General features: G+C 39.9%; 1 protein-coding gene across 2 annotated transcripts in view; it reads right to left on the minus strand.

Annotated features, from left to right (window-relative positions):
* Window positions 1–14,518: 14,518 nt before the first annotated feature.
* The window catches only part of LOC126094153 (transcription initiation factor TFIID subunit 13), a 427,001-nt gene continuing 416,048 nt past the window's right edge, over window positions 14,519–25,471 (minus strand). For both annotated transcript variants that reach the window (XM_049908775.1, XM_049908773.1), the window contains exons 2-3: window positions 23,726–23,896; window positions 14,519–14,775 (exon numbers count right to left, since the gene is read on the minus strand). In XM_049908775.1, the coding sequence (XP_049764732.1) occupies window positions 14,602–14,775; window positions 23,726–23,896 (345 nt within the window). In that variant the 3' untranslated portion in view covers window positions 14,519–14,601. The remainder of the gene's footprint in view (window positions 14,776–23,725; window positions 23,897–25,471) is intronic.

The following is a 25,471-nucleotide window of genomic DNA, read 5'->3' on the forward strand; positions in this document are numbered from 1 at the left end:
CTATACATGGAGTTAACTGTAATAGTGTTTTTAGACCATTTCATGTATGGGTTAGGCCACTATTGTTTTGGTGCACTTGGCTGTAATACACAAAACATGTGGGATAGGCTGTTATTGCTTTACACACTGTAGTCAAACAATGGACAAGATACACGAGGCATAAATGTTCGTCATCCGTATCATCATTTACAGGGATGGTGTCGCCACACAGCTATGCAGATGTCTTCAAGTTATGGTAATAACCATGGTACACTGGGAGTACGTATTGCAGCAAGGTGATTAAATCAGTCTTTTTCAGCATGTCCATTGGGATATAGTACATTCAGAGTCTCAATTACTTTTGACCCTCGTTTAGCAGAACTGACGTCGGCAAATGGGACATCTGGCTCATTGGAGTATTTATAAAACATGATGTTGGGAGAGGATGCTTTATACTGAAGCCACTGAATATGGAACCCTGGTACTTTGTGTCAACACTTTACGTTTATATGTTTCTATCTAAATGTACTGTGGACATGAAATCATTCCTTGTCATCAGTATAGCAGTGGAGGGTGGTTGTTTTCGTGCTGTGATAATGACATTCATCCAGTCAGAGGGTGTGTATATGTTCGGGTGAAATTTCCTGTTCTTCACAATGATACCAAAGTCATGGTCACATGGTAGGTATGAATGCCCACTGACTAGGAATTTATGGTGGATTACTTCTGGTGTGAAGTCTGCATGCAGAACTATGAATTGACATAGTAAGGCCATTTTTATATTCTGATTTTGCCTGCCACATTGATTCGAGTACATATCAGTAGCTTTGTTTGGACATTATGTTTAATGCAACGCATGAGATACAATCCAATTTCTTGTGGTCCTCGGAATGCTTCGCCCTCACTCCATACATACATGGTAGCTTTCTTGGTACATAGGTGATGTATTCCAAGGCAGTATGTCCACAACTGCCATTTATAGTAACAGATAACTTTCGTAAGTACCGGTGTTGGTAAAGTCCTCATCAAATCAAAGGCAATCACAGTCATATTGTTGTCTTGATGCCTCCCTTCTGCTACATCGCTATGCTTTCCTGTCTGCGTGCTCTCGGTCTTTCGTTGATGTAACTCTCTTTAACATTCCCATTTACCCTTCTCTTCCATGGCGTCGGCTGCAGCATGTTTGATGTTATAAGAGGTCACGTTTATCACAAGAATCACTTACAGTGGGATGAAAGGACAGATTAAATCTTGTATTAAATATCTGACCAAACGTGCAGTATCAGACATGCTTGGCTTTATATAAATCATATAACTTCCCCATGCTCAGGTCTGGTGACAAATACTTACGATCCACTGTTTCATTCATTTGGGCATAATGGCTCCAATATTCTGGAAACTGTGTTATGAAGTTCTCTACTGCAACTGTCTTTGCTATTGGTGTTTTGTTTTTAGCAGGGCATGCGCCTCACTTATCGATAGGTTGGATCTGGTGCTGCACTTTGTGCAAAAAAACCCTTGTAATCCTACTGTCTGATATCTGCAAAATGTTCTTAAAGAACGTTTTACACACCTTCACATCCACTCCATCTTCATTCTGGAAATGGTATAAGCATGTTGTTACTTGTCGTGACTCTGTAGTACAAGAGGAATAAGCGCGTGCCATAGGTACTACCTTCACAATAGCAAAAATGTATGCTGACTGCAAGTCGTAACTACCTAATGCATAGAATGAGCCAAATAGAGCTGGTGTTCAGGTGAAAAATGTCGACCACATTCCTTCTGACACACGCATGCTCCGAGAGTGTGACAATTCTTTGGCACTACATTTCCCTTCAAGTTAAAGTATTTTTCCCCTTTCAATCACCTCCCCTCCCTCCGAATGTTCCATGCCCACAGGTGTGCATTCTGGACCCGTTTTCTTCCTTGTTGTGATGCAATTATGGTACCAGTACTTCGATCCCCTTCCGATACGTCCATGGTTGACGTAGTGGGTGTGGTATCCTTCAATGTACTGGGTAGATTGGGCTCTGCTAACATAACATGTAACTCATCTGCTGTACCACTGCACAATGGCTGAAACATCTGATGCTGCCACATTGTGCATGGTGTCTGAATACATGTCCGGCGATTGTAGGACATAATGGTGGGGCTTAAAGTGATGTTCCGTGTGCCTATATCATTTTTTCCAAAAATGCGGGTGAGGACACTATTGCGTTGATAGACTCAAATACACTAAATGTAACTGCCAGTGCCAATCCTTTTCTTTTTTTGTGTAATGTGCCAAAAATCTGTTTATTTACCAGTGGGAGGGAGGCAGTCACACACGTGCAACTGGGTTATGAATGCCAAGAGTTTCAGAATGAAGTTTGTACACTTTACAATGGAGGTTGCAAATATAAGTGCAAAATAACTGTTGTTGAATGAAAATGAGTTGAATACCAGAGCACAATCTTCCAGCTGCTGTTTGTGAGGGAATACGTACTTGGTCTTACATGGTGTAATAAATTTTGTAAGTAGGCGCATCTCTTCTCCCCCTCCCCATCTCTCCAGTGTATTTCATCGTGAGTGGGAATGAGTTGCAAATGGGTGTCTTAGTACACTATAAATAAGGTCCTAAAATTAAAACAAAATAGTTATTTATAAAGGAAGTCAGAAAGAGATGAGAAAGCAACTTAAATTTTCATTTATTTTGTATGAAACTGCTTGGCACACTGAGAGAAGATTTTGCCATTCCATGGAAGTGTGCAGTATGAAAAATTTAATTAAACAAATGCAGGCAAATTTTGTAGTTATTGCTAATTGTGAGCAGCAACAGACACAGCGAAAATTAATATTTGGAAGAGGAAATTTCAAACTCTTCTCAGAGCAACCTTCTAATCAGTGAACACATATTTTAAAATGATTGTCATAAGTGAAAGAATATTTTGAGTTATTGCTCTTGTTTCATCTTCAGCCCCTTAGAGACATTTATAAAATGATACTGTGTCCACTGAAAAAGGAATTGGTAATATTAAATAATCCGGTGTGTCAATCTCAGGTTTCTTACTTATATTGTAATAATTATAGTGCTGTACTGAATTATAAGTAAATATGTAATGATACATTAAGCTTCCTTTTAGTACAGGTCAATCCAGAAACAGTTTTTATCCTTTATGAGTAATGTGCAAGTAGCTGAAATTTTATGCTTTTCCCCCATCCAATTTACAAACAGTACACAAGAATTCAATGTATTCATTTTCAGGTCACTTTCAGTTTGGCTGTGAGAAAGATTTTATGGCTAGTTTAGTCACACTGCACATAAACGGCAGCTGTAGTGAATATAACATTTATTGCATAAATACATTATACTAAGATTACATCTTTCATATTGATGGGTTTGCAGCACTGGAGCTATGACAAGTTGTTGAAATATGGTATTCAGCTTACATATTACAGTGTTGACAATGTGGAGCCACAGTCAATTTATACAATGCCTGTGACAAGAACTGTGTTTTCATCTTGATTTACAATGTATTTTCTAGTGTAGCCATAAATATACACATCACATGTGCTCTGGCTTTACTTACTTCTGCAGAGATCCACTATCTTGGGCTATGTTTAAGCTACCAATGGAAGCCGGCATTTCCACTGCCTAAGTTCTTGCCATTGAAGAAGCCCTACAATATGCAGCAAATCAGTTTGACAACTTCCTTAACGTCATAAGATTCGGGGAATGCAATGGAAAAGCAGCAATGGGACTCCAACACTAACCACTATGTACTTGATGTAATTAAGGTAATCTATCAGTGTCAAAGTCAATATAAACATCGATCAAGCGATACACTGGTATCTCATGTAATGAGAGGGGAGCACCTGGTGAAACAAAGTGTGATTGGTGGCCAACCTTACTACACTTGCCTTCCACATACAGATTTTGTTGTAGGCGTAAAGAAAAAGGTCCATCAAGAATGTCTACTGAGGTTGAAGTAGAGTGTGATTGTGAAGTTATCTGGACATGTTTAACAGGTCTAGGGGAAATAAAGTTAATTGTGGGGTGTTATTGCAGGCCACTAGGTTCCACCGTGACAGTTCTAGAATCATTCAAAGGGAGTCTACATTCTGTATCGCAGAAGTACCCGGATCATGCTATATTAGTCGGAGGCGACTTCAACGTACCTAGTATAGACTGGGATGTCTATGGATTCAATACAGGTGGTACAGACAAGCCATCATGTGAATTACTTTTGAACACATTATCCGAAAACTATCTTAAGCAGCTAAATCGACAGCCAACGCGTAATGGAAATATTTTAAATCTGGTAGCCACGAACAGACCAGACCTCATCGATGATGTCAGTGTTGAGACAGGGATTAGTGATCATGATGTCATTACGACTATGGTTACAAAAGTTAAAAAGTCGGTCAAGAAGGCTAGGAGAGTATTCTTAATAGAAAGAGCAGATAAGCAGTTGTTAGCATCCCACTTAGTAAATGAATGGACTTCATTTACTTCCAGTACGATGGACGTGGAAGAATTATGGCCAAATTTTAAACACATTGTAAATCACGCATTGGACAAGTATGTGCCGAAAAAGAGGGTTACAGACGGAAAAGACCCACCGTGGTTTAAGAGCACAATTCAGAGAATGCTCAGGAAGCAAAAGCAGTTGCACTCGCGGTACAAGACAGATCGGGAGAATGAGGACAGGCAAAAGTTAGTAGAGATTCGTACTGCTGTAAAAAGAGTGATGCGCGAAGCATTCAACCACTACCACCATACCTTAGCAAAAGAGCTTGCTGAAAACCCAAGGAAATTGTGGTCTTACGTAAAATCGATAAGCGGGTCAAAGGCTTCCATCCAGTCACTCACTGATCAGTCTGGCCAGGCAATGGAAGACAGTAAAACGAAAGCTGAAATTTTAAATTTAGCATTTGAGAAATCTTTCACGCAGGAGGATCGTACAAACATACTGCCGTTTGAGTCTCATACAGAATCCCGTATGGAGGACATAGTAATAGACATCCCTGGGGTTATGAAGCAGCTGAATGGATTGAAAATAAATAAATCGCCAGGTCCTGATGGGATTCCAATTCGGTTTTACCGAGAGTATTCTATGCATTGGCTCCTTACTTAGCTTGCATTTATCACGAATCTCTTGCCCAACGTAAAGTCCCGAGCGACTGGAAAAAAGCGCAGGTGGCACCTGTATATAAAATGGGTAGAAGGACGGATCCTCAAAATTCCAGACCAATATCCTTAACATCGGTTTGTTGCAGGATTCTCGAACATATTCTCAGTTCGAATATAATGAATTTCCTCGAGACAGAGAAGTTGCCATCCATGCATCAGCATGGCTTTAGAAAGCATCACCCCTGCGAAATGCAACTCGTCCTTTTTTCACATGATATCTTGCGAACCATAGATGAAGGGTATCAGACGGATGCCATATTCCTTTACTTCCGGAAAGCGTCTGACTCGGTGCCCCACTGCAGACTCCTAACTAAGGTACAAGCAAATGGGATTGGTTCCCAAGTATGTGAGTGGCTCAAAGACTTCTTAAGTAATAGAACCCACTACGTTGTCCTTGATGGTGAGTGTTCATCGGAGGTGAGGGTATCATCTGGAGTGCCCCAGGGAAGTGTGGTAGGTCCGCTGTTGTTTTCTATCTACATAAATGATCTTTTGGATAGGGTGGATAGCAATGTGCGGCTGTTTGCTGATGATGCTGTGGTGTACAGAAAGGTGTCGTCGTTGAGTGACTGTAGGAGGATACAAGACGACTTGGACAGGATTTGTGATTGGTGTAAAGAATGGCAACTAATTCTAAATATAGATAAATGTAAATTAATGCAGATGAATAGGAAAAAGAATCCTGTAATGTCTGAATACTCCATTAGTAGTGTAGCGCTTGACACAGTCACGGCGATTAAATATTTGGGCGTAACATTGCAGAGCGATATGAAGTGGGACAAGCACGTAATGGCAGTTGTGGGGAAGGTGGATAGTCGTCTTCGGTTCATTGGTAGAATTTTGGGAAGATGTGGTTCATCTGTAAAAGAGACTGATTGTTGTTGTTGTGGTCTTCAGTCCCGAGACTGGTTTGATGCAGCTCTCCATGCTACTCTATCCTGTGCAAGCTTCTTCATCTCCCAGTACCTACTGCAACCTACATCCTTCTGAATCTGCTTAGTGTATTCATCTCTTGGTCTCCCTCTACGATTTTTACCCTCCACGCTGCCCTCCAATGCTAAATTTGTGATCCCTTGATGCCTCAGAACATGTCCTACCAACTGATCCCTTCTTCTAGTCAAGTTGTGCCACAAACTTCTCTTCCCCCCAATCCTATTCAATACCTCCTCATTAGTTAAGTGATCTACCCACCTTATCTTCAGCATTCTTCTGTAGCACCACATTTCGAAAGCTTCTATTCTCTTCTTGTCCATACTAGTTATCCTCCATGTTTCACTTCCATACATGGCTACACTCCATACAAATACTTTCAGGAACGACTTCCTGACACTTAAATCTATACTCGATGTTAACAAATTTCTCTTCTTCAGAAACGATTTCCTTGCCATTGCCAGTCTACATTTTATATCCTCTCTACTTCGACCATCATCAGTTATTTTACTCCCTAAATAGCAAAACTCCTTTACTACTTTAAGTGTCTCATTTCCTAATCTAATTCCCTCAGCATCACCCGACTTAATTCGACTACATTCCATTATCCTTGTTTTACTTTTGTTGATGTTCATCTTATATCCTCCTTTCAAGACACTGTCCATTCCATTCAACTGTTCTTCCAAGTCCTTTTCTGTCTCTGACAGAATTACAATGTCATCGGCGAACCTCAAAGTTTTTACTTCTTCTCCATGAATTTTAATACCTACTCCGAATTTTTCTTTTGTTTCCTTTACTGCTTGCTCAATACACAGATTGAATAACATCGGGGATAGGCTACAACCCTGTCTCACTCCTTTCCCAACCACTGCTTCCCTTTCATGCCCATCGACTCTTATAACTGCCATCTGGTTTCTGTACAAATTGTAAATAGCCTTTCCCTCCCTGTATTTTACCCTTGCCACCTTTAGAATGTGGAAGAGAGTATTCCAGTCAACATTGTCAAAAGCTTTCTCTAAGTCTACAAATGCTAGAAACGTAGGTTTGCCTTTTCTTAATCTTTCTTCTAAGATAAGTCGTAAGGTTAGTATTGCCTCATGTGTTCCAACATTTCTACGGAATCCAAACTGATCTTCCCCGAGGTCGGCTTCTACCAGTTTTTCCATTTGTCTGTCAAGAATTCGCGTTAGTATTTTGCAGCTGTGACTTATTAAACTGATAGTTCGGTAATTTTCACATCTGTCAACACCTGCTTTCTTTGGGATTGGAATTATTATATTCTTCTTGAAGTCTGAGGGTATTTCACCTGTCTCATACATCTTGCTCACCAGATGGTAGAGTTTTGTCAGGACTGGCTCTCCCAAGGCCGTCAGTAGTTCTAATGGAATGTTGTCTACTCCCGGGGCCTTGTTTCGACTCAGGTCTTTCAGTGCTCTGTAAAACTCTTCACGCAGTATCGTATCTCCCATTTCATCTTCATCTACATCCTCTTCCATTTCCATAATATTGTCCTCAAGTACATCCCCCTTGTATAAACCCTCTATATACTCCTTCCACCTTTCTGCCTTCCCTTCTTTGCTTAGAACTGGGTTGCCATCTGAGCTCTTGATATTCATACAAGTGGTTCTCTTCTCTCCAAAGGTCTCTTTAATTTTCCTGTAGGCAGTATCTATCTTACCCCTAGTGAGACAAGCCTCTACATCCTTACATTTGTCCTCTAGCCATCCCTGCTTAGACTGATTATAAAACACTAATACAACCTATTCTTGAGTACTGCTCGAGCATTTGGGATCCCTATCAGTTCATATTGAGGTGGGACATAGAAGCAATTCAGAGGCGGGCTACTAGATTTGTTACTGGTAGGTTTGATCATCACGCGAGTGTTACGGAAATGCTTCAGGAACTCGGGTAGGAGTCTCTAGAGGAAAGGAGGTGTTCTTTTCATGAATCGCTACTGAGGAAATCTAGGTAACCAGCATTTGAGGCTGACTGCAGTACAATTTTACTGCCGCCAACTTACATTTCGTGGAAATACCACAAAGATATGATGAGAGATTAGGTCTCATACAGAGGCATATAGGCAGTCATTTTACCCTCGTTCTGTTTGGGAGTGGAACGTGGAACAGGGAGAGAAGACACTAGTTGTGGTATGAGGTACCCTCTGCCACACACTGTATGGTGGATTGCGGAGTATGTATGTAGATGTAGATATAGATGAATTGCCACAGATGTGGCAGGTTCACAACAGTCCAAAGGAAGATCACATGTCACAATGTAGCCGACTATTCCATGTAAAACATGGTTCCCCCAAATCAAGGAATCCAAATGTCACACCACTACTATAACATGAAAGCAGCTGTGTCACAGCTGTTATCCTTCACATGTTTATAGGATGGAAGTTCAGCCATCTCCATACAGCCAAGTCCACCCAACTGTGATTTCAGACCTTAACCCCCCCCCCCCTCTCTCGCTCTCTCTCTCTCTCTCTCTCTCTCTCTCTCTCTCTCTCTCTCTCTCACTCTCACTCTCACTCTCACTCTCTCTCTCACACACACACACACACACACACACACACACACACACACACACGGACAATGCCCGAAGTGTCTTAAGGCCTTGATCAAAGCAGGAATTCCCCAACCTACATGTATGATGGGCCTGTTTCAACAGCTGGCCACAACGGCCTATGTCAGTGCTACCTGGTTTCTGCAAGAAGCAGATACCCAGTTGTAAGTCAGACACAAAGGTTCCAGCATAAGAAGTTTCGATATATGGACTGGAATTCAATAGTAGGAAAAGGAAGACAAGGAAAAGTAGTAGGTGAATATGGACTGGAGGTAAGAAATGAAAGAGGAAGCCGCCTGGTAGAATTTTGTGCAGAGCATAACTTGGTCCAAGAATCATGAAAGAAGGTTGTATATGTGGAAGAGGCCTGGAAACACTGGAAGGTTTCAGGTGATTATATAATGGTAAGACAGATTTAGGAACCAGGTTCTAAATTGTAAAACATTCCCAGGGGCAGATTTGGACTCTGATCACAATCTATTGGTTATGAACTGTAGATTAAACAATAGAAACTGCAAAAAGGTGGGAATTTAAGGAGATGGTACCTGGATAAACTGAAAGAACCAAAAGTTGTAGAGAGTTTCAGAGAGAGCATTAGAGAATGACTGACAAGAACAGGGAAAAGGAATACCGTAGAAGAAGAATGGGTCGCTTTTAGAGATGAAATAATGAAGGCAACAGAGGATCAAGTAGGAAAATGGCGAGGGCTAGTAGAAATCCTTGGGTAACACAAGAGATATTGAATTTAATCGATGAAAGGAGAAAATGTAAAAAGCAGATGAAAAGGAATAAAAAGTCTCAAAAATGAGATAGAACAACAAAATGAGATGGTGGAACAACATATGTAAAGAGGCAGTACTTCGAAAGAACAAAGCCTTCAGAGAATGGTTCCAGACCCGAACAGAGGAAGCTAGGGTAAAATATAAGGAAAGCAAGAAAGCGGCACAGACCATAGTAAGGGCGGAGAAGAAGAAGTGGATGGAAAAATGGACAAGAATGTTAGAAGAGGACAGTGAAGGGAACAAAAAAGTACTTTACACCATGGTAAGAAATAAGAGGAAGGACAGAAGCGAGTGCCTGAGGATCATGGATAATAATGGAAGAGTTGTGGAGGAAATGCATGAGCTCAAAAAGATTTGGAAGGAGTACTTTGAAGATCTGTTGAATGCCGCCAAGCGGGTAACTAACAGCGATGGAGAGCCTAAGGCAGCAGACGATGATAATAGTGGGGAAATTGATGATCTAACTTGGAATGAAGTGGAAGAAGCCATAAAGAGGATGAAAGGGGGCAAGGCACCAGGTTGGGACGAAGTAACAGTGGATATGATACGAGCAGCAGGAGAAGTAGGAACCCAGTGGCTATACAGAGTGCTGAGGGTGGTGTGGAAGGAGAACAGAATTCCTGAGGATTGGAAGAAAGGAATTATAGTCCCGATCTTCAAGAAAGGGGATAAAAGGAGATGTGAGAACTACAGAGGAATCACCCTGCTATGCCACTGTGGAAAAATCTATGAAAAGATCCTGGAGAAGAGAATAAGAAGCAGTATTGAAAGTAGACTGCAAGAGGAGCAGTATGATTTCAGACCGGGAAGATCAACAACGGACCTCATATTTGCGGTAAGGCAACTGCAGGAAAGGCACTATGAGTACGGGAAGGACTTAATCATGGCCTTTTTAGATATTGAGAAGGCGTATGACAGTATCTGTAGGGACAAGCTCTGGGATGTGCTGAACGCAAAAGGGATAGATGAAGAGATAACACGAAAAGTCAGAAAAATGTACGAGGGAAGTGAGAGTTGTGTGAAAGTGGGGAGGGAATGTACTGCATGGTTCAAGCTGGAAAATGGGCTGCGACAGGGAAGTGCACTTTCGCCTTTATTGTTTATTATTGTTATGGATGAAATCCTACAGCAAGTGTCAGATGCAATTGGAGATCATAAAATGAAAGCAGTGCTTTTTGCCGATGACCTGATATTATGGGGAAATTGCGAGAAGGAGGTGCAAGAGCAGTTAGATGCATGGGAGGCAACGGCAGCACAATATGGAATGCATTTCTCTGCAAAGAAAAGTGAAATAATTGTCACAACAAGGAAGACGAATAGGCCAAATGTGGATATAACTTGTGGAGGGGAAAAACTACAAGTGGTAGAGAACTTCAAGTACCTGGGAAGCGTGATTGAAAGTAAGGGGGGAAACGCAATGGAAATAAATGAAAGGTGCAGAAAAGCAGGGCAGTTCTACAAATGCATTAGGGGGCTTATTTGGAGCAAGGAGGTGTCACAGAAATCCAAGGGAATTATATACCGAACCTACTTTGTCCCCATATTGGCATACAGAAGTGAGACATGGGTAATGCACAAAAGCGACAAAAGTAGAATACAGGCTAGCGAAATGAAGTTCCAGAGGAGCAGGTTGGGTGTAACAAGACGAGACAGATTGCGAAATGTGTATGTGAGGGAAAGACTAAAGGAGGAACCAGTACAGGACAGGATAGAAAAATCAAGACTGCAGTGGTATGGACACATGAAGAGAATGGATGAGGGAAGAATTCCAAAGAGGATGTTTGATCTGCAACTGGAGGGGAAGAGGCCCAGAGGAAGACCAAGAGATAGATGGGTAAAGGGAGTGAAGGAATGTGTGACGAGAAGAGGAGAGAACTGGACGAAGGTGGAAGAGGGGGAATGGTGGAAAGACAGAACACGATGGAGAGGCTTGTGTTCCCGACAGACCCATCCAATGGCTGGAAACTGTCCAAGATGATGATGATGATGAAAAATGAGATAGAACAGAAGTGCAAAATGACTAAGCAGGGATGGCTAGAGGACAAATGTAAGGATGTAGAGGCTTATCTCACTAGGGGTAAGACAGATCTGCCTACAGAAAAATTAAATATACCTATGGAGAAAAGAGAACCACTTGTATAATATCAAGAGCTCAGATGGAAAACTAGCTCTACACAATGAAGGGAAAGCAGAAAGGTGGAATGAGTATACAGAGGGTGTATACAAAGGTGATGTACTTGAGGACAATATCCTTATTGAAATGGAAGAGGATGTAGATAAAATGGGAGATATGATACTGCACGAAGAGTTTGACAGACCACTGAAAGATCTAAGTCGAAACAAGGCCCCGAGAGTAGACAACATTCCATTAGAGCTACTGATAGCTTTGGGAGAGTCAGCCTAGACAAAACTCTACCATCTGGTGAGCAAGATGTACGAGACAGGTGAAATACCCTCAGACGTCGAGAAGAATGTAATAATTCCAATGCCAAAGAAAGCAGATGTTGACGGGTGTGAAAGTTACCAAACTACAGTTTAGTAAGTCACAGCTGCAGAATACTAACATGAATTCTTTACAGACAAATGGAAAAACTGGTAGAAGCCGACCTCGACGAAGATCAGTTTGGATTCCATAGAAATGTTGGAGCATGGTGAGGCAATACTGAACCAACGACTTATCTTAGAAGATAGATTAAGGAAAGGCACATCTATTTTTCTAGTATTTGCAGACTTAGAGAAAGCTTTTGACAATGTTGACTGGATATTCTCTTTCAAATTCTGAAGGTGACAGGGGTCAAATACAGGGAGCGAAAGGCTATTTACAATTTGTACAGAAACCAGATGGCAGTTATAAGAGTCGATGGGCATGAAAGGGAAGCAGTGGTTGGGAAGGGAGTGAGACAGGGTGGTTGCCTATCCCCGATGTTATTCAATCTGTATATTGAGCAAGCGGTAAAGAAAACAAAAGAAAAATTTGGAGTAGAAATTAAAATCCATGGTGAAGAAATAAAAACTTTGAGGTTTGCAAATGATACTGTAATTCTGTCAGAGACAGCAAAGGACCTGGAAGAGCAGTTGAACGCAATGGACAGTGCCTTGAAAGGAGGATATAAGATGATGATCAACAAAAGCGAAACAAGGATAATGGAATGTAGTTCAATTAAATCGGGTGATGCTGAAGGAATTAGATCAGGAAATGAGACACTTAAAGTAGTAGATGAGTTTTGCTATTTGGGGAGCAAAATAACTGATGATGGTCGAAGTAGAGAGGATATAAAATGTAGACTGGCAATGGCAAGAAAAGTGTTTCTGAAGAAGAGAAATTTGTTAACATCAAATACAAGTGTCAGGAAGTCATTTCTGAAAGTATTTGTATGGAGTATAGCCATGTATGGAAGTGAAACATGGACGACAAATAGTTTAGACAAGAAGACATTAGAAGCTTTCAAAATGTGGTGTTACGGGAAGACTGCTGAAGATTAGATGGGTAGATCACATAACTAATGAGGTGGTACTGAATAGAATTGGGGAGAAGAGAAATCTGTGGCACAACGTGACTAGAAGAAGGGGTCGGTTGGTTGGACATGTTCTGAGGCATGAAGGGGTCACCAGTTTAGTATTGGAAGGCTGCGTGAATGGTAAAAATTGTAGAGGGAGACCAAGAGATGAATACACTAAGCAGATTCAGAAGGATGTAGGTTGCAGTAGGTACTGGGAGATGAAGAAGCTTGCACAGGATGGAGTAGCATGGAGAGCTGCATCAAACCAGTCTTTGGACTGAGCACCACAACGATGACAACAACAACGGACTGTATTGAGTGTGTGAATGTACAAAGTGTGCCACAAAGTTTATTTGCACTTAAATAATGGAAACTCCAGGTAGGAACATGAACAATGCAGGAAAAAATGGATTTCTACTTACAGTAAAGAAGACCCGTTACGTTGCAGACAGATACAGTTAAAAGACACTTGCATGAAGCTTTCGGTTACATCCTTCATTAGTAAAAGAGAAAAAACACAAGCAAGCACACAACCATCAACTCCGCCAGCTCGGGCCGGAATTACCCGGAATTGATGTGATTTCTAATTAATGTAGTACTGTATACAAAATCTGTACTTGCTGACTTCTCTGGTTAAATGATTAATACCAAAGGGCAATAAATTAATAAAAAAATAAATCACACAAGCTAATAGTCCAGAGTAACTCCATAATAGTATTGCCAAGTTATATTAACACTGTTTCCTTAATTGTGATGTTCAGCCACATTTACCATTTTATTATCTTTCAATTGAGATGCAATAAGTTTAAAACTATTCTTGTTATAAATGTATCAGTGTAGAGAATGCGAGTCCAGCATGTTTCATGGAACAAGCTAATTGTACGTGATCTATAACATGAACTTCTAAAAATGCCTGAGGAATATCTGGGCAGTGATTACAAGAAACTAATCATGAGGAAATAAAGACTAGTTTAAAAACACAGTGGGTTCATTAGATACACAAATTACTTATGAATGGACTGTCAAGATTCTCAGCTCTAGTGAGATGATTGTACAGCAGCATGGTTTTTGTTGTAAATGCCACGGGAGGTCTGTGGTTGAAAGTGCAGTTATTCTTACTATACAATGTCATCAGGAAAATGGCAGCCAACAGGAAGGTTGTTATACACAAAGAAATACAACATACCACTTCTGTTCGTCAAGGGCTTTGGCTGTGAAGTAAGTATGATGTGTGAATTAAAAAACAAATTTCCCAACATCAGGTTACTGGAATGAGTTTGGACAGTAGGCACACCAGATATTTTCATGGGGCAAACATACAAAATTGTGCAAAATAATTGAACAAATAACTGGGCTTAGTCAAGAAAAAAATTCTCTCTTCACAATTACATAGGAAACTCCTCTATTTCTTTCAAATACAATGAAATCATTTCTTGCTTATGTACCACCATGACAGCGCTAAATTAATGAATGGTTTCGTACAGAAACTTCAGTGTGTGGGGTTCTGACGATACATATATTTTTCACGCGACAATGTAAACTATGAGTATATGTTAGATCACAACTAATATTGTCAACTGACAGAAAAGTATAGTTGACAAAATGCTGTTTATTTATAAATACACTTTTTTACAAAAATATTAATTTACACAGAAGCCTGTCAAGTCACATTCTATGTCCCCACATACTTCACTTCATCAAATGCCTTCCTGGCTTTCTTCAGTTCTTCATTCATTGTAAGTAAATCCTTCACACGTGCATATTTCCTTGCGTCTTTTCGCACAAGGAAAACAATATCCTCAACCTGAACCCTTCCTGTCCTTCCAATTTCCATAGCTTTGTGTGTCTGAAAAAAAAAAAAATCAGCAAAAAATAGCAATCACACCATTAATAACAGCTGGAGAAAATGTTAGTATACACACCATGAGATAAAAGAAATGTGCAACAAATTTGGTAAGCCACTTGCTTTATTGTGTGAATACGAAAATGTAGAAGGTTTAAAAAATATCAGAATAATTGCCCGCATTTGATAATAACTGTCATATCTTCTTCAGTGATTGATGTGTAACAAAATGTCTTAATGACCTCTGTGTGTGAATGCATGTGTGTGTTCATGGGAAGTTACTCCTACTATCACTCAATTGGGGCCTGGGATGTATTACTTTACTTGCCATCCTAACTGTAATGACTGCTCACCTACATTCGAAAATATTGATTTCATTTGTGATGAACAATCACTGTGAAAGTTGAAAACAGCAATTGTAGGCAGCCAACACAGTGAGAGCTGGGAGTATAAAGCTCTATGGTACCAGGTGTGAAGTCTAGGAAGTTGCCAGAAGTTCTTCTGAGACCTGGATGTTGGAACCATTGTGACAGACATACACGCAATTCTACCAGAGATGTCAGGGATTTGCTCCACATACTTTCATTGGTCAAGGGCATACCATCCATAGTTTACCAAAGATCACTCTCAGAGTTGCCAACTTTGGAGGATAAAAGAAGCTATACTTCAGCAACAGATATGTCAGAACCATTTGAGGCATCCAAGAAAGGATGTTATGTGGCTGTAACAATTTTCTGGAATATATGTGTGACAAGGGACTATTCTATTGCACAGGTTATGTACCAAGGGGTTAGTGGACAATCTTGGCATACTGTATAAGGTAAAAACAAAATGTTGCTAGATTTGGTTATAAACTTTTATTGCAATATACCTTTTCCTCAAGGTACTTTATGCAAAATTAAGTATACTTGACTCAACCGTACAACACTCCTGAAGTGGTTTATGAGTTAGCTGGGAATTTCAGTTTTAGCCACAGGAAATAGATGTACCAGGGCAGACACTTTATCGAAGATAAAAGTTGAGACTAACATGTCCCCAGGAAAATGTAATTCCATAATATCAAGATTTCCCCATTACATACAAAGCTGGGCTGCTATTCCAATATCAGAGAGCCTCAGCAGTACTGATGATTTAAGACGGGAAAAATGGGCTGAAGGCATGAACTGACATTTGTGTTAGGGACAGTAGTCCATGTAGTAGTGTGAGCCACAATGCCATGGTGGTGTAGTGGTTAGCGCATCTAGTAAGCATGACACCAGGGTTCAATTCCTGGCCTTGGCACAAATTTTCATTTCAGCTTCTATCCTTATCAAAAATAAAGCTGAGATTCATATGTTTCCAGGAAAACGCAATTCTATCACATCAATATAATAGCAGTTGTCAGTTTCCAGGAAGGGAAAAAATAGGCATAACTGTAGAAAGACGCCAAATGACATTGGATGGCTGTAATTACTGAGTCAGCTGAAAGGAACGCAGATTATGCGGCTGGCAGTCCTGCTGGGAAAACTTCAGCAAGCAATAAGAAGAAGATGACACAGCCCACTGTATTTAGGCAGATATGAAGCTGCAACAAACTAATGACACAAGGGTCATCAGGACATGGGTGAAGTGAATGCAGCCACTCCCACTCCTGACATTCAGAGTGGAGTTCATATCCCATCTGGCCATCCTGACTTGGATATTCTGTATTTTCCTCTAGCTGCTACAGTGAATGCCAGGATGAACCACTGATAAGGCCATGGGGGACTTCCTGCCCCATCATTCAATGAAGTTCTTTTGAAGTGTCTGTCCAAGGGATAAACCAGACTACTACTCCTCAAACTGAAAAGAAACTTTTGTGATAATATTCAGAACTATATACAAAATTAATCTCAGGACAACAATGTCCTGCTTTAGATATAGGCTGGCAACAAGCACGTCTGGTAGCCAAGCTCATCACCAAACCTCTGTAGAAGACAGATCAAGAGAAGAAGAAAAACTGGTAATGACAGTCATCCTGCAGAGGTTGCATTGGATATTCGACACAGAAATGCCCCATGCAGTACTGTTAATCTACAAGATAATCATTACTCAAACTGCACGTGGATATGATAAGAGGACAGGGCAGGGTTGAAGGAGCCTTGCAAAGTCTTTGTGGAACCTCTCCCAACAGGACTCGACAGAAAGCCTCAGTGCTTTAAATACCAGCAAGAGAGGCATGCGGGCAAATGCTGCCACAATAAGATGTGTCAAGTACGCTGGCAATCATGACAAATGTTGTTGCACAATACGGGCAGATCACCAACCGATATCTGATCACTGTTGTGTAACACGTGTTGGCAGCTGGAAATGGGTGGGAAGGGGTAGCTGCGAGCCCTTCACACACCATAGTTGCACTAGTGGGAAGATGGAGGGCAAGAAGGTATTTGACCAGGTGAATATAGCTTGTGATATAAGTGCCAAGAATAAATGAAGATGTGGCAAGCTTTACAGCTAGCACCTGTGTGCAGAGTACAGTATCACTAGCAGTGTGCCATTGAGAAAAAGTAATTGCGGTGACAGAATGCAGCAACAGGACTACGAACAACAACAGGATGGGTGACAGAACTGAAAGGTGAAGTTGCAGTGCTTATCACTCTGGCTGTGTTTAAGATCACCCAACACCTATCTGCTGCACTCCTGGAAGCAATGATGACCACACTTACCGTATTTACTCAAATCTAAGCCGCACCTGAAAAATGAGACTCGAAATAAAGGAAAAAAAAAATTCCCAAATCTAAGCCGCACCTGAAATTTGAGACTCGAAATTCAAGGGGAGAGAAAAGTTTTAGGCCGCACCTCCAAATCGAAACAAAGTTGGTCCATTGTAATATGAGACACAATTTAGGTCGAATGAATGACGATACAGCTACAGTAGTTTGGTTCGAGTCGAAAGCTTAGCAGTTAAGCTTTACCAGGTAGCCATTGCTATGCGGCAGGCACTCTGTCCGTATTTATACGGATACCCTTCCTTTTTCATGTGCTTCGTCTGGTTTGAATCGATTGCTTATTTTGCTTTGATCTGATAAGTGCCGTTTTCTATGTTATAGGTGTTTACGTCCGTCACTCGAAGCTGAAAATGCATTACTATACTGTGTCATGCATTGTTTGTCGCATTCTGATAGTGCGTGTTTACGGCCTGTCGCTGCTCGCGGCATGGCTTGCTTTTGTGCGCGCTACCGCCGCCTACAATTTAAAAAAGAGAGGAATCGTCTCATTAGCGAAACAATGGCACGAGACTGCTATTTGTTGTTACTTACACTGCTGCTTTCTTTGATAATGATCAACAAGAACCAAATAATAGACTGCGTATGATAGAACATGTTCTGAACGAGAGTTTGGCAAAAAATTTTCTCCGTTTGAAAATCTTTGCGGCCGCTTCTTTAGTACATCAAATTCTGCACAGAAATTAGTCATCTTAGATTTAAAAATCTAGTCAGTTGCCGTGCTTCATCTCTGACTGTATCACTATTAGGCATAAGAGTAATACGAATATAAACATGACACGATACGTATATTCTTCCGCGTTTGCTGTTGTCTCACTCTAGTTTCGTAGTTTATTTATTTAAATGAGATAGAAGCAAACACGAAAGAATACATGGCAAAATGTTTATATTCGTATTATTCTTATGGTGAAGAGAATACTGCATGTGATTCACATTTCATCAGGTTCCTATTAGCAACCATCTCTTCTCACAGGTAGGAAAAAATTCAGAACGTAGAGTTGGCCATATTGACAAAAATCCCAGTATTACCAGTCGGATTTTCATAGTACATTGAAATTCGAAGATGAACAATACAGAATTTGTATTTACTTCGTTGGATTATGTATGAAAAAGCAGTGGTCGAAACTCGGGCGGAGAAAAAAAGCTCGTCTTCCAATTTTTTTTTTTTTTAATTTTATTTAGTGACGCAGAGGTTTTGGCGCCAGTATTTGTCTTTGTGCCTACAAAGGATGCCTGTGTAGCGCTACATATATTCGACGGCAGAAGTTAGTTGTGGCGGCACCTATCAACATTTTTCAGAACTTCCGCTTGCTTTGCACTCGATTCTAAGCCGCAGGCGGTTTTTTGGATTACAAAAACCGGAAAAAAAGTGCGGCTTAGATTCGAGTAAATACGGTAGTGCAGTAAAATAATGTGGTAGTTCTCATAAGAGTTTCCATAGGTTCTCTCTGGCTTTACGGTGAATATCAGTGTTACCCCTGTAATCCCATCCAAATAATTTCCCACTGGGAGATATAAGTGCCCCTCCCTCCTCCAATTTTGCCAACAGCTCCCCTTCTCTAATAAGCGGAAGATATGAACAGATCTATGGGCATATGTAAGGCAAAATGTTAAGAATAACATCCCAAAGTTTTATAATCGAATTCCGGCTAGAAATAAGTTTTAAAAAAGTTTGTTTGTGCGTCTGCACCTGCCACACCTCCTCTTTCTACACTGTGATACACACCTTTTCTATGCTACTTTTTTGTGGGTTAATTTTTTGTTCACACAATCGAAATGAACTGCAGATAAGTCTAGAAGGCAGTGAAAAGATTATCTTTGCTTATTCCTTTGTTTACAAAATGATTGTTTTAATAGTACATGCTACAAACTTATTTTAGTTTTTAGTTTTGCGTATATCAACTTGTTTTGCTCGAAATGGATCATAACAGTGGATGCATATTCAAAAAGGTGTGGAAATATCGAATTCCACATGCCTAAACGCTGCAGGAAATTTAAATAACAGTATTACAGATGCTGCTCCTAAATGTGAACAACTCATGGTGCAAATATCTTCAGGAAAAAGCCAATGGAAAGCCATACACCCATAAACATGGTTTACCACTTGCTGTTTCAGATGTTATAAAACCAACTTTCATGTACCTAGCCAAACCTGAACTCCTGAAAAAAGTATGTACATGGGAAAACACACAATACAAATGAGAGCTACAATCATCTTGTATGGATGAGTTGTCCAAAAACAGTAGTTGTGTCCTAAACAGTTATGAAGACATCTGCGTGTGATGCCTGTCTAGTATTCACTAGTTGAAATGTTGGTAGGATTAAGTGCCTGCAGAGACTAGGCTCCCATCCAGGTGCATTCACGTTGAAGATACTCAGAAGGATCAATGAAGTGCATCTGGACAAAGCTCAGAGAGCTGAAGAAAACTACAAAAGTTGGCAATGCAAAGGAGGCAGGAGAAGAGACGACTCCAGAAAGACAAGGAAGAGAATAAAGATTATGGATATGGACAGCATTAGTCCCTAGACATATAGCGATACTGCCAAAAACTGAAATAAAAACTTCAAATGTGAATTGTCGTAAACTGACTTTTTTTAGCTATAATGTACCTTTTGTCAGGAACAATAAAGCTAACATCCTGAAATTTGGCATAGTTCTTAAGAATTACTTACTGAATAATGATGTGCAGCACTTTCTATTATCTTTTCTGAGAAAAATAGACCAGTCCCGAGTAACACAAAACTAAAAAGTTAATTTCAAAGCAACTATGACTTTAAACAAAAATCTGTTCCACACATTGTATGAACCACTTATACAGATGTAAACTGTGAAATACCAGTTTTATTGTTCATTAGTTTGTAAGAAATGGTAAATTACAGAAACAATGTTATTTAAAAATTCAAATCTTTACACAATGTATATTGATGCGCATTTTCGAACAAAAATTGCACAGAATATGAAGCATTATGTTGTATATAGAAGTCTCAAGTTTTATTGTGTTAGCTGTAATATTTTTGGACTTATATATGATTAAGTACAAGAATGCATTTTGCCCTACGTATGTCCTTAAGGAAAAAGGAATCAGCTGGTACAGGCCTGGGTGATTAGAAGGGATGTTTCAGTTTCATAACGATGTTCTTGACAAGGTAACTTTAACTGTCAGTATATGCAAGCACACTGCCCATTCTTATTCTTTTTCTGGGTGCTGCTCTCTGATAGCATGAAGGGAGTATGTCCACATCAAGATCCTTAACTATAATCTATCCCTCTTAAGACATGCCCAGACCTGGGGGGAGGGAGAGGGGGAGGGGGAGGGGGAGGAGGGAGGGGGGGCGAAGCGGGGCATTTGCCCTGGGTGACAATTTCAGGAGGTGCCAAATTCGTATTCTTGAAAGAAAAAAAAATTGTTTCACAAAGCATGTAGTAGCCAGTGCACGTCGATCTATCGATTGAATACATTCTAAGTTGATTCCTGAATGAATCATAAGTTGCTTTTTGAATGCGTGCATACTGTATGTGATGTCTCTGCCAGGGAAATCCTGTCACATGTAGAAATAAAAAAAATTTCCTGCAGACAAAAGGGGATGGGGCTATATTAGCTGAGCCGAATAAACCGAACAGGTGAATGCCAATCACTTTTCGTTTATGTGGTTGACTGGGTGCGTGAATGATTATCAATGTTATAATTATTAGTGAAATCCATAGATTCAGACTACCAGAGCGAAAATAAATGACTGACAGGAATAACAGGTAAGAAAGATTACATGTTAGCTTCTCGGTGTATCCAAGAAAATGAAATTTTGACACAAATTTTTGCCAGTATGCTACACTGCTAAGGGCCAGTTGTACAGCCCCTGGTTAGCAGTCTATTCTTGGAATAGCAGGGAGAACGTGTTGTACAAACACATAATAACGCGTAAACGAAGAATAAACGCGGGTAACTGAACCGGTGACTCTGGCAGGGTTAGTGAAGTTAACCGGAGAATAAGTTTGGCAATAGCAGGAATAGTACAGAATTAGTGATGGCAAGATTGGTTGTTGGAAACAGGAAGGAGAAGAAACAGGGACATATTATAAATTATATGAAAGAATATAACGATTCTGAATTTATATAAAAATTTTGTTCTACTACTACTTTTCGATCTCATGCTTGAGAAACTAGAGCATATGAATGAAATGTGAAGCTTTTTGGTTATAGTAGACCTAATAGGCATTTGATATAGGTACTCTGTGAATTACACTGTCATGTTTTTTATGTAAATGAGGTAGATAAAAAGGACCATTTGTGTTACAATAGTCGCACTTATTCGGAATGTGTTACAACTGCTGTAATATTAGAAACGCCTATTTCATTTTATATAGCAGACAGTGACAAAACAGATGTAATCAAATCGAGAAACCACATCAGTCTTGGGTACTATCCATATTAACAGCTTTTAAAGTATTAGACAACATTTTGATTTTTCATGTAGCAAAAGGTTTGACGAACTTTGATAAGGAAACAAATTCTCTTGCAAGAAGGAAAGCGCACTGTGTAAAGCTGTAGCAAGATTAGAGAGAAAAAAATGCTGGGACCTAAGGATTGAAGAAGAAGAGTTCTTATTCTCCTAGCCACAAATAATCCCACCCAGTATTAATTGTGATTGCCCTCTCTTTTTTTTTTTGGGGGGGGGGGGTGGATGTTAAACCGGCTGACTGGGAGCAGAAGAGGTACCAAAGGACATTTTAATTTCCACTGTTCTGAATATAGGCTTGATGGTTTCCTTTGCTAAATATACAAGATTCAATTTGACAGCGCGAAATACAGTGACAGAAGAATGCCGTGTGAAGAGGCATGGTACTGCACTTTGACACAGTTAAGACCAAATTACATCTTACATTTCCTTGAACACGTATGTTTTATCTATCTAACTTTTCAGAAAGATGTGCACTACAAAATGAACACTTTTTGAAAAATCGATTTTTTTTTTTTACGTCCTAACTCAAACGCTCGATGGGGAGGGGCGCAAGGAGGGGGGGCACTATCAAGGTTTTGCTGCAGTTCAGAAATATCTTAGAGCGAGTGAATAACGAGTGACATGTGAAATTACACATAACTTTCCCCCTACTTTCCTAAATGTGAAATTTTTACTTTCCTGGAGATGTTCTTCCTTTCCAACCCACTGACTGACAGACAAACAGTTTGTGGCTAATAGAGGCAATGTTATGTTCCACTGCCAGCAAAGATGACTTATTTTATTCATTTACTTATTTGTCCTTTGACCATTTGACACAACAGACTACAGATACATTATATGAGACCGGATTAGGCAAGGATAGGACAGTAAGTCGGCCAGGATCATTCCAGTGGAACCATCCTGACATTCACCTTAGCCACTTGTGGAAACCATGGAAAATCCAAGTCAGTTTGGCCAGATGGGGTACGAACTCCGTTCTTAGTGAATGGCGAGTCTAGTGCATTAATACTGTCTTAACCAGGTCACTCAGTATATAATAGGGAAAGCAAACAATGGTACTCAGGAAGCTGTCACCAACATCTGTCAGTGGAGTGAGGTTATTTATAACTGGCAGTGACACTCAAAAGGGACAGCATTTGTGAACAAGCCAAATGAATTCATCTTAATACCATTCAGAATGATATGAACCTTCCTATGTGATAAGCTCAGTTGTGATGTAATGTTGTCTTTCATTTGTTGTCTGCCCGCCAGGATAATTTGATTAATATGTTCAAAGTTTCATCAGTGGTTGATAATGGTCAGTTTTTTACGGCAGGAGTCATCAATATTTATATTTTGTAGCTCCATAACAAATCTGTTATTTTTTATTGCTTTATTTCAGCACATTTCAGGCAACATGAGCACAATCACAGATGATTTCTAATGGAACAAGCAGAATCAGGTTTGAAATCCAATGTGTACAAACATTGTCTCAACTACAGTGCACAGTTATCTGTTGTCCAACTGATGGCAACTGGACATTGCTCTCTGACAAAAAAACATGTCTTTTGTCCAACTGTAAATAGTTTCAACTTGTCCCTTTTCCAATCTTGTTGACATAGGCTACTCAATTCAGGGAGCTTTTGTACACATTTCAAATAATAAACAAACCACTTCTGGACACTACTGTTGCAACAAAGCACAAAATTCACACATGAAAACAAATATGATAACTATTAACTGAAAACAATAAAAATAACACAGAAACTTACCATTTCTGTAATGAATTCAATTACGAGATCCTCTAGAAGATCAACACTTTCTGTATATGGATTCTGATCATCACCAAAGCCGTACATCATGCAACGAAGTTCTTTTGAAAATAAGCGCTTTCTTCCAGAAAGTGTCTGTCCAAGTGGTAAATCAGACTCCTCTTCCTCAAACTGGAAATAAATTTTTGTGATCAATATAAATCAATGCTAGTGTTAGACTTTATGAATAATAAATTCCATTTCTCAAAATGTTTGTAGCAAAGTAAGTGTGTGCAGTGGGAAGTTTTATGTGCATATTCTATGCCATAATAAATGTAATGTAGGTAACTGATGAATGGTGTGTGTGGCAGAGGAGGAATAGGTGTAAGTTTTACAGATTTATGAATGAGCTACTGAACTGCAGATATTTAGTTGTCTTTCTTCATTATTTTTTTATTGTTTCCATTAAGGAATTTTCAGTATTATAAGGTATCTTCCTGTGCCTCCACACTGGAAAAGGCCATGAGACAGAGGAAGATACTACTTGGATTGCATTACTGTGAGACAGCGATTCTGAAATCAAATATTGAGGTTTGAGGTGTACCCAGATCTGGTATCAGCAATACTGAGAAACAATTATGTGAGTCTGAAGTCCTTTGACGCTGTAGCTTCTCTGATAATTACTATAACATTAGGTACAAGACCCATACTGAAAGAAATAGGCAAAAATTTTTAAAATTTTTAGACAAAACAAATATGTCATTCTAATTATATATTTTCTGTCACTTTTCAACAAAGTCTCCATTTCTTTGCACATATTTTTCCCATTCTGCAAGTTTGAAATTACCCTTACAATTGAACACTATTCCAGCTTCCTTAATACACTAAATCACTGCTTTACAAACACCCTCCACCATCTCATAGCATTGGCCTCACATTTGTTCCTCAACAAAACCCAAAAGATGGCAGTCAAAGAATGCCCAGTCGAGGCAGTAGAGAGGATGTGGAAGAGTTTCTGATGAGAAGTGTGACAACATGCATTATTCGATTGGAATATGACTTTCTTTCTGGGGTATTTATTGTGTAATGCACTATAGAGCGGGCAGCATTTATGGTTTGTCGAGGTTCAAGAAAATCACTTGGAATCTTTCCTTTTTGCATTCCATGGAGGTAGGCCAGGGCAATCACTATAAGGATTATTTTTTTGCCTGTCTCTTAACAATTCTGGCACACACACAGGCTTCTACAATAGAAATGTTGAAGTCTGATGTTAATTGCAGCACATTTTTCCTCTTTAACAAGGAATTCCATGACACCATGCTGTCAAAACAAAACACTGTTGTTGGATATTTTGGAAGGACTGCCTGTGGTCATGTTGGTTGGTTGGTTGGTTTAAAAGAGGGGGAGAAGGGACCAAACTATGAGGTCATTGGTCCCTTGTTCAAACAGAAACAGTGCCACCAGTGTTAGAATAAGACAATGAGACTTACAACACAAAACAGAATGAAAGGAAAAACCACACCAACGACTGAAGGGCAACAAACACTTAAATGGACAAAAGGGGAGAAGAAAGACACAAAGGACAGGTAGAAGAGGTTAAAACATGAAATGAGGTTACCATGGCTGGCTGAACATGGGGATAAAAAGGAAAATCCAGCCACTCTCCAACACATTAAAACCTCCATCCTGAAAGCAATAGGGTGTAGGGCACAATGGGACAAAGGACATGTGCTAAAACTTGAAGCAAATGAAAAAACTCACCCTCAC

Source organism: Schistocerca cancellata, chromosome 1 (genome assembly GCF_023864275.1).
Source record: "Schistocerca cancellata isolate TAMUIC-IGC-003103 chromosome 1, iqSchCanc2.1, whole genome shotgun sequence".
NCBI classification, from domain to species: Eukaryota; Metazoa; Arthropoda; class Insecta; order Orthoptera; family Acrididae; genus Schistocerca; species Schistocerca cancellata.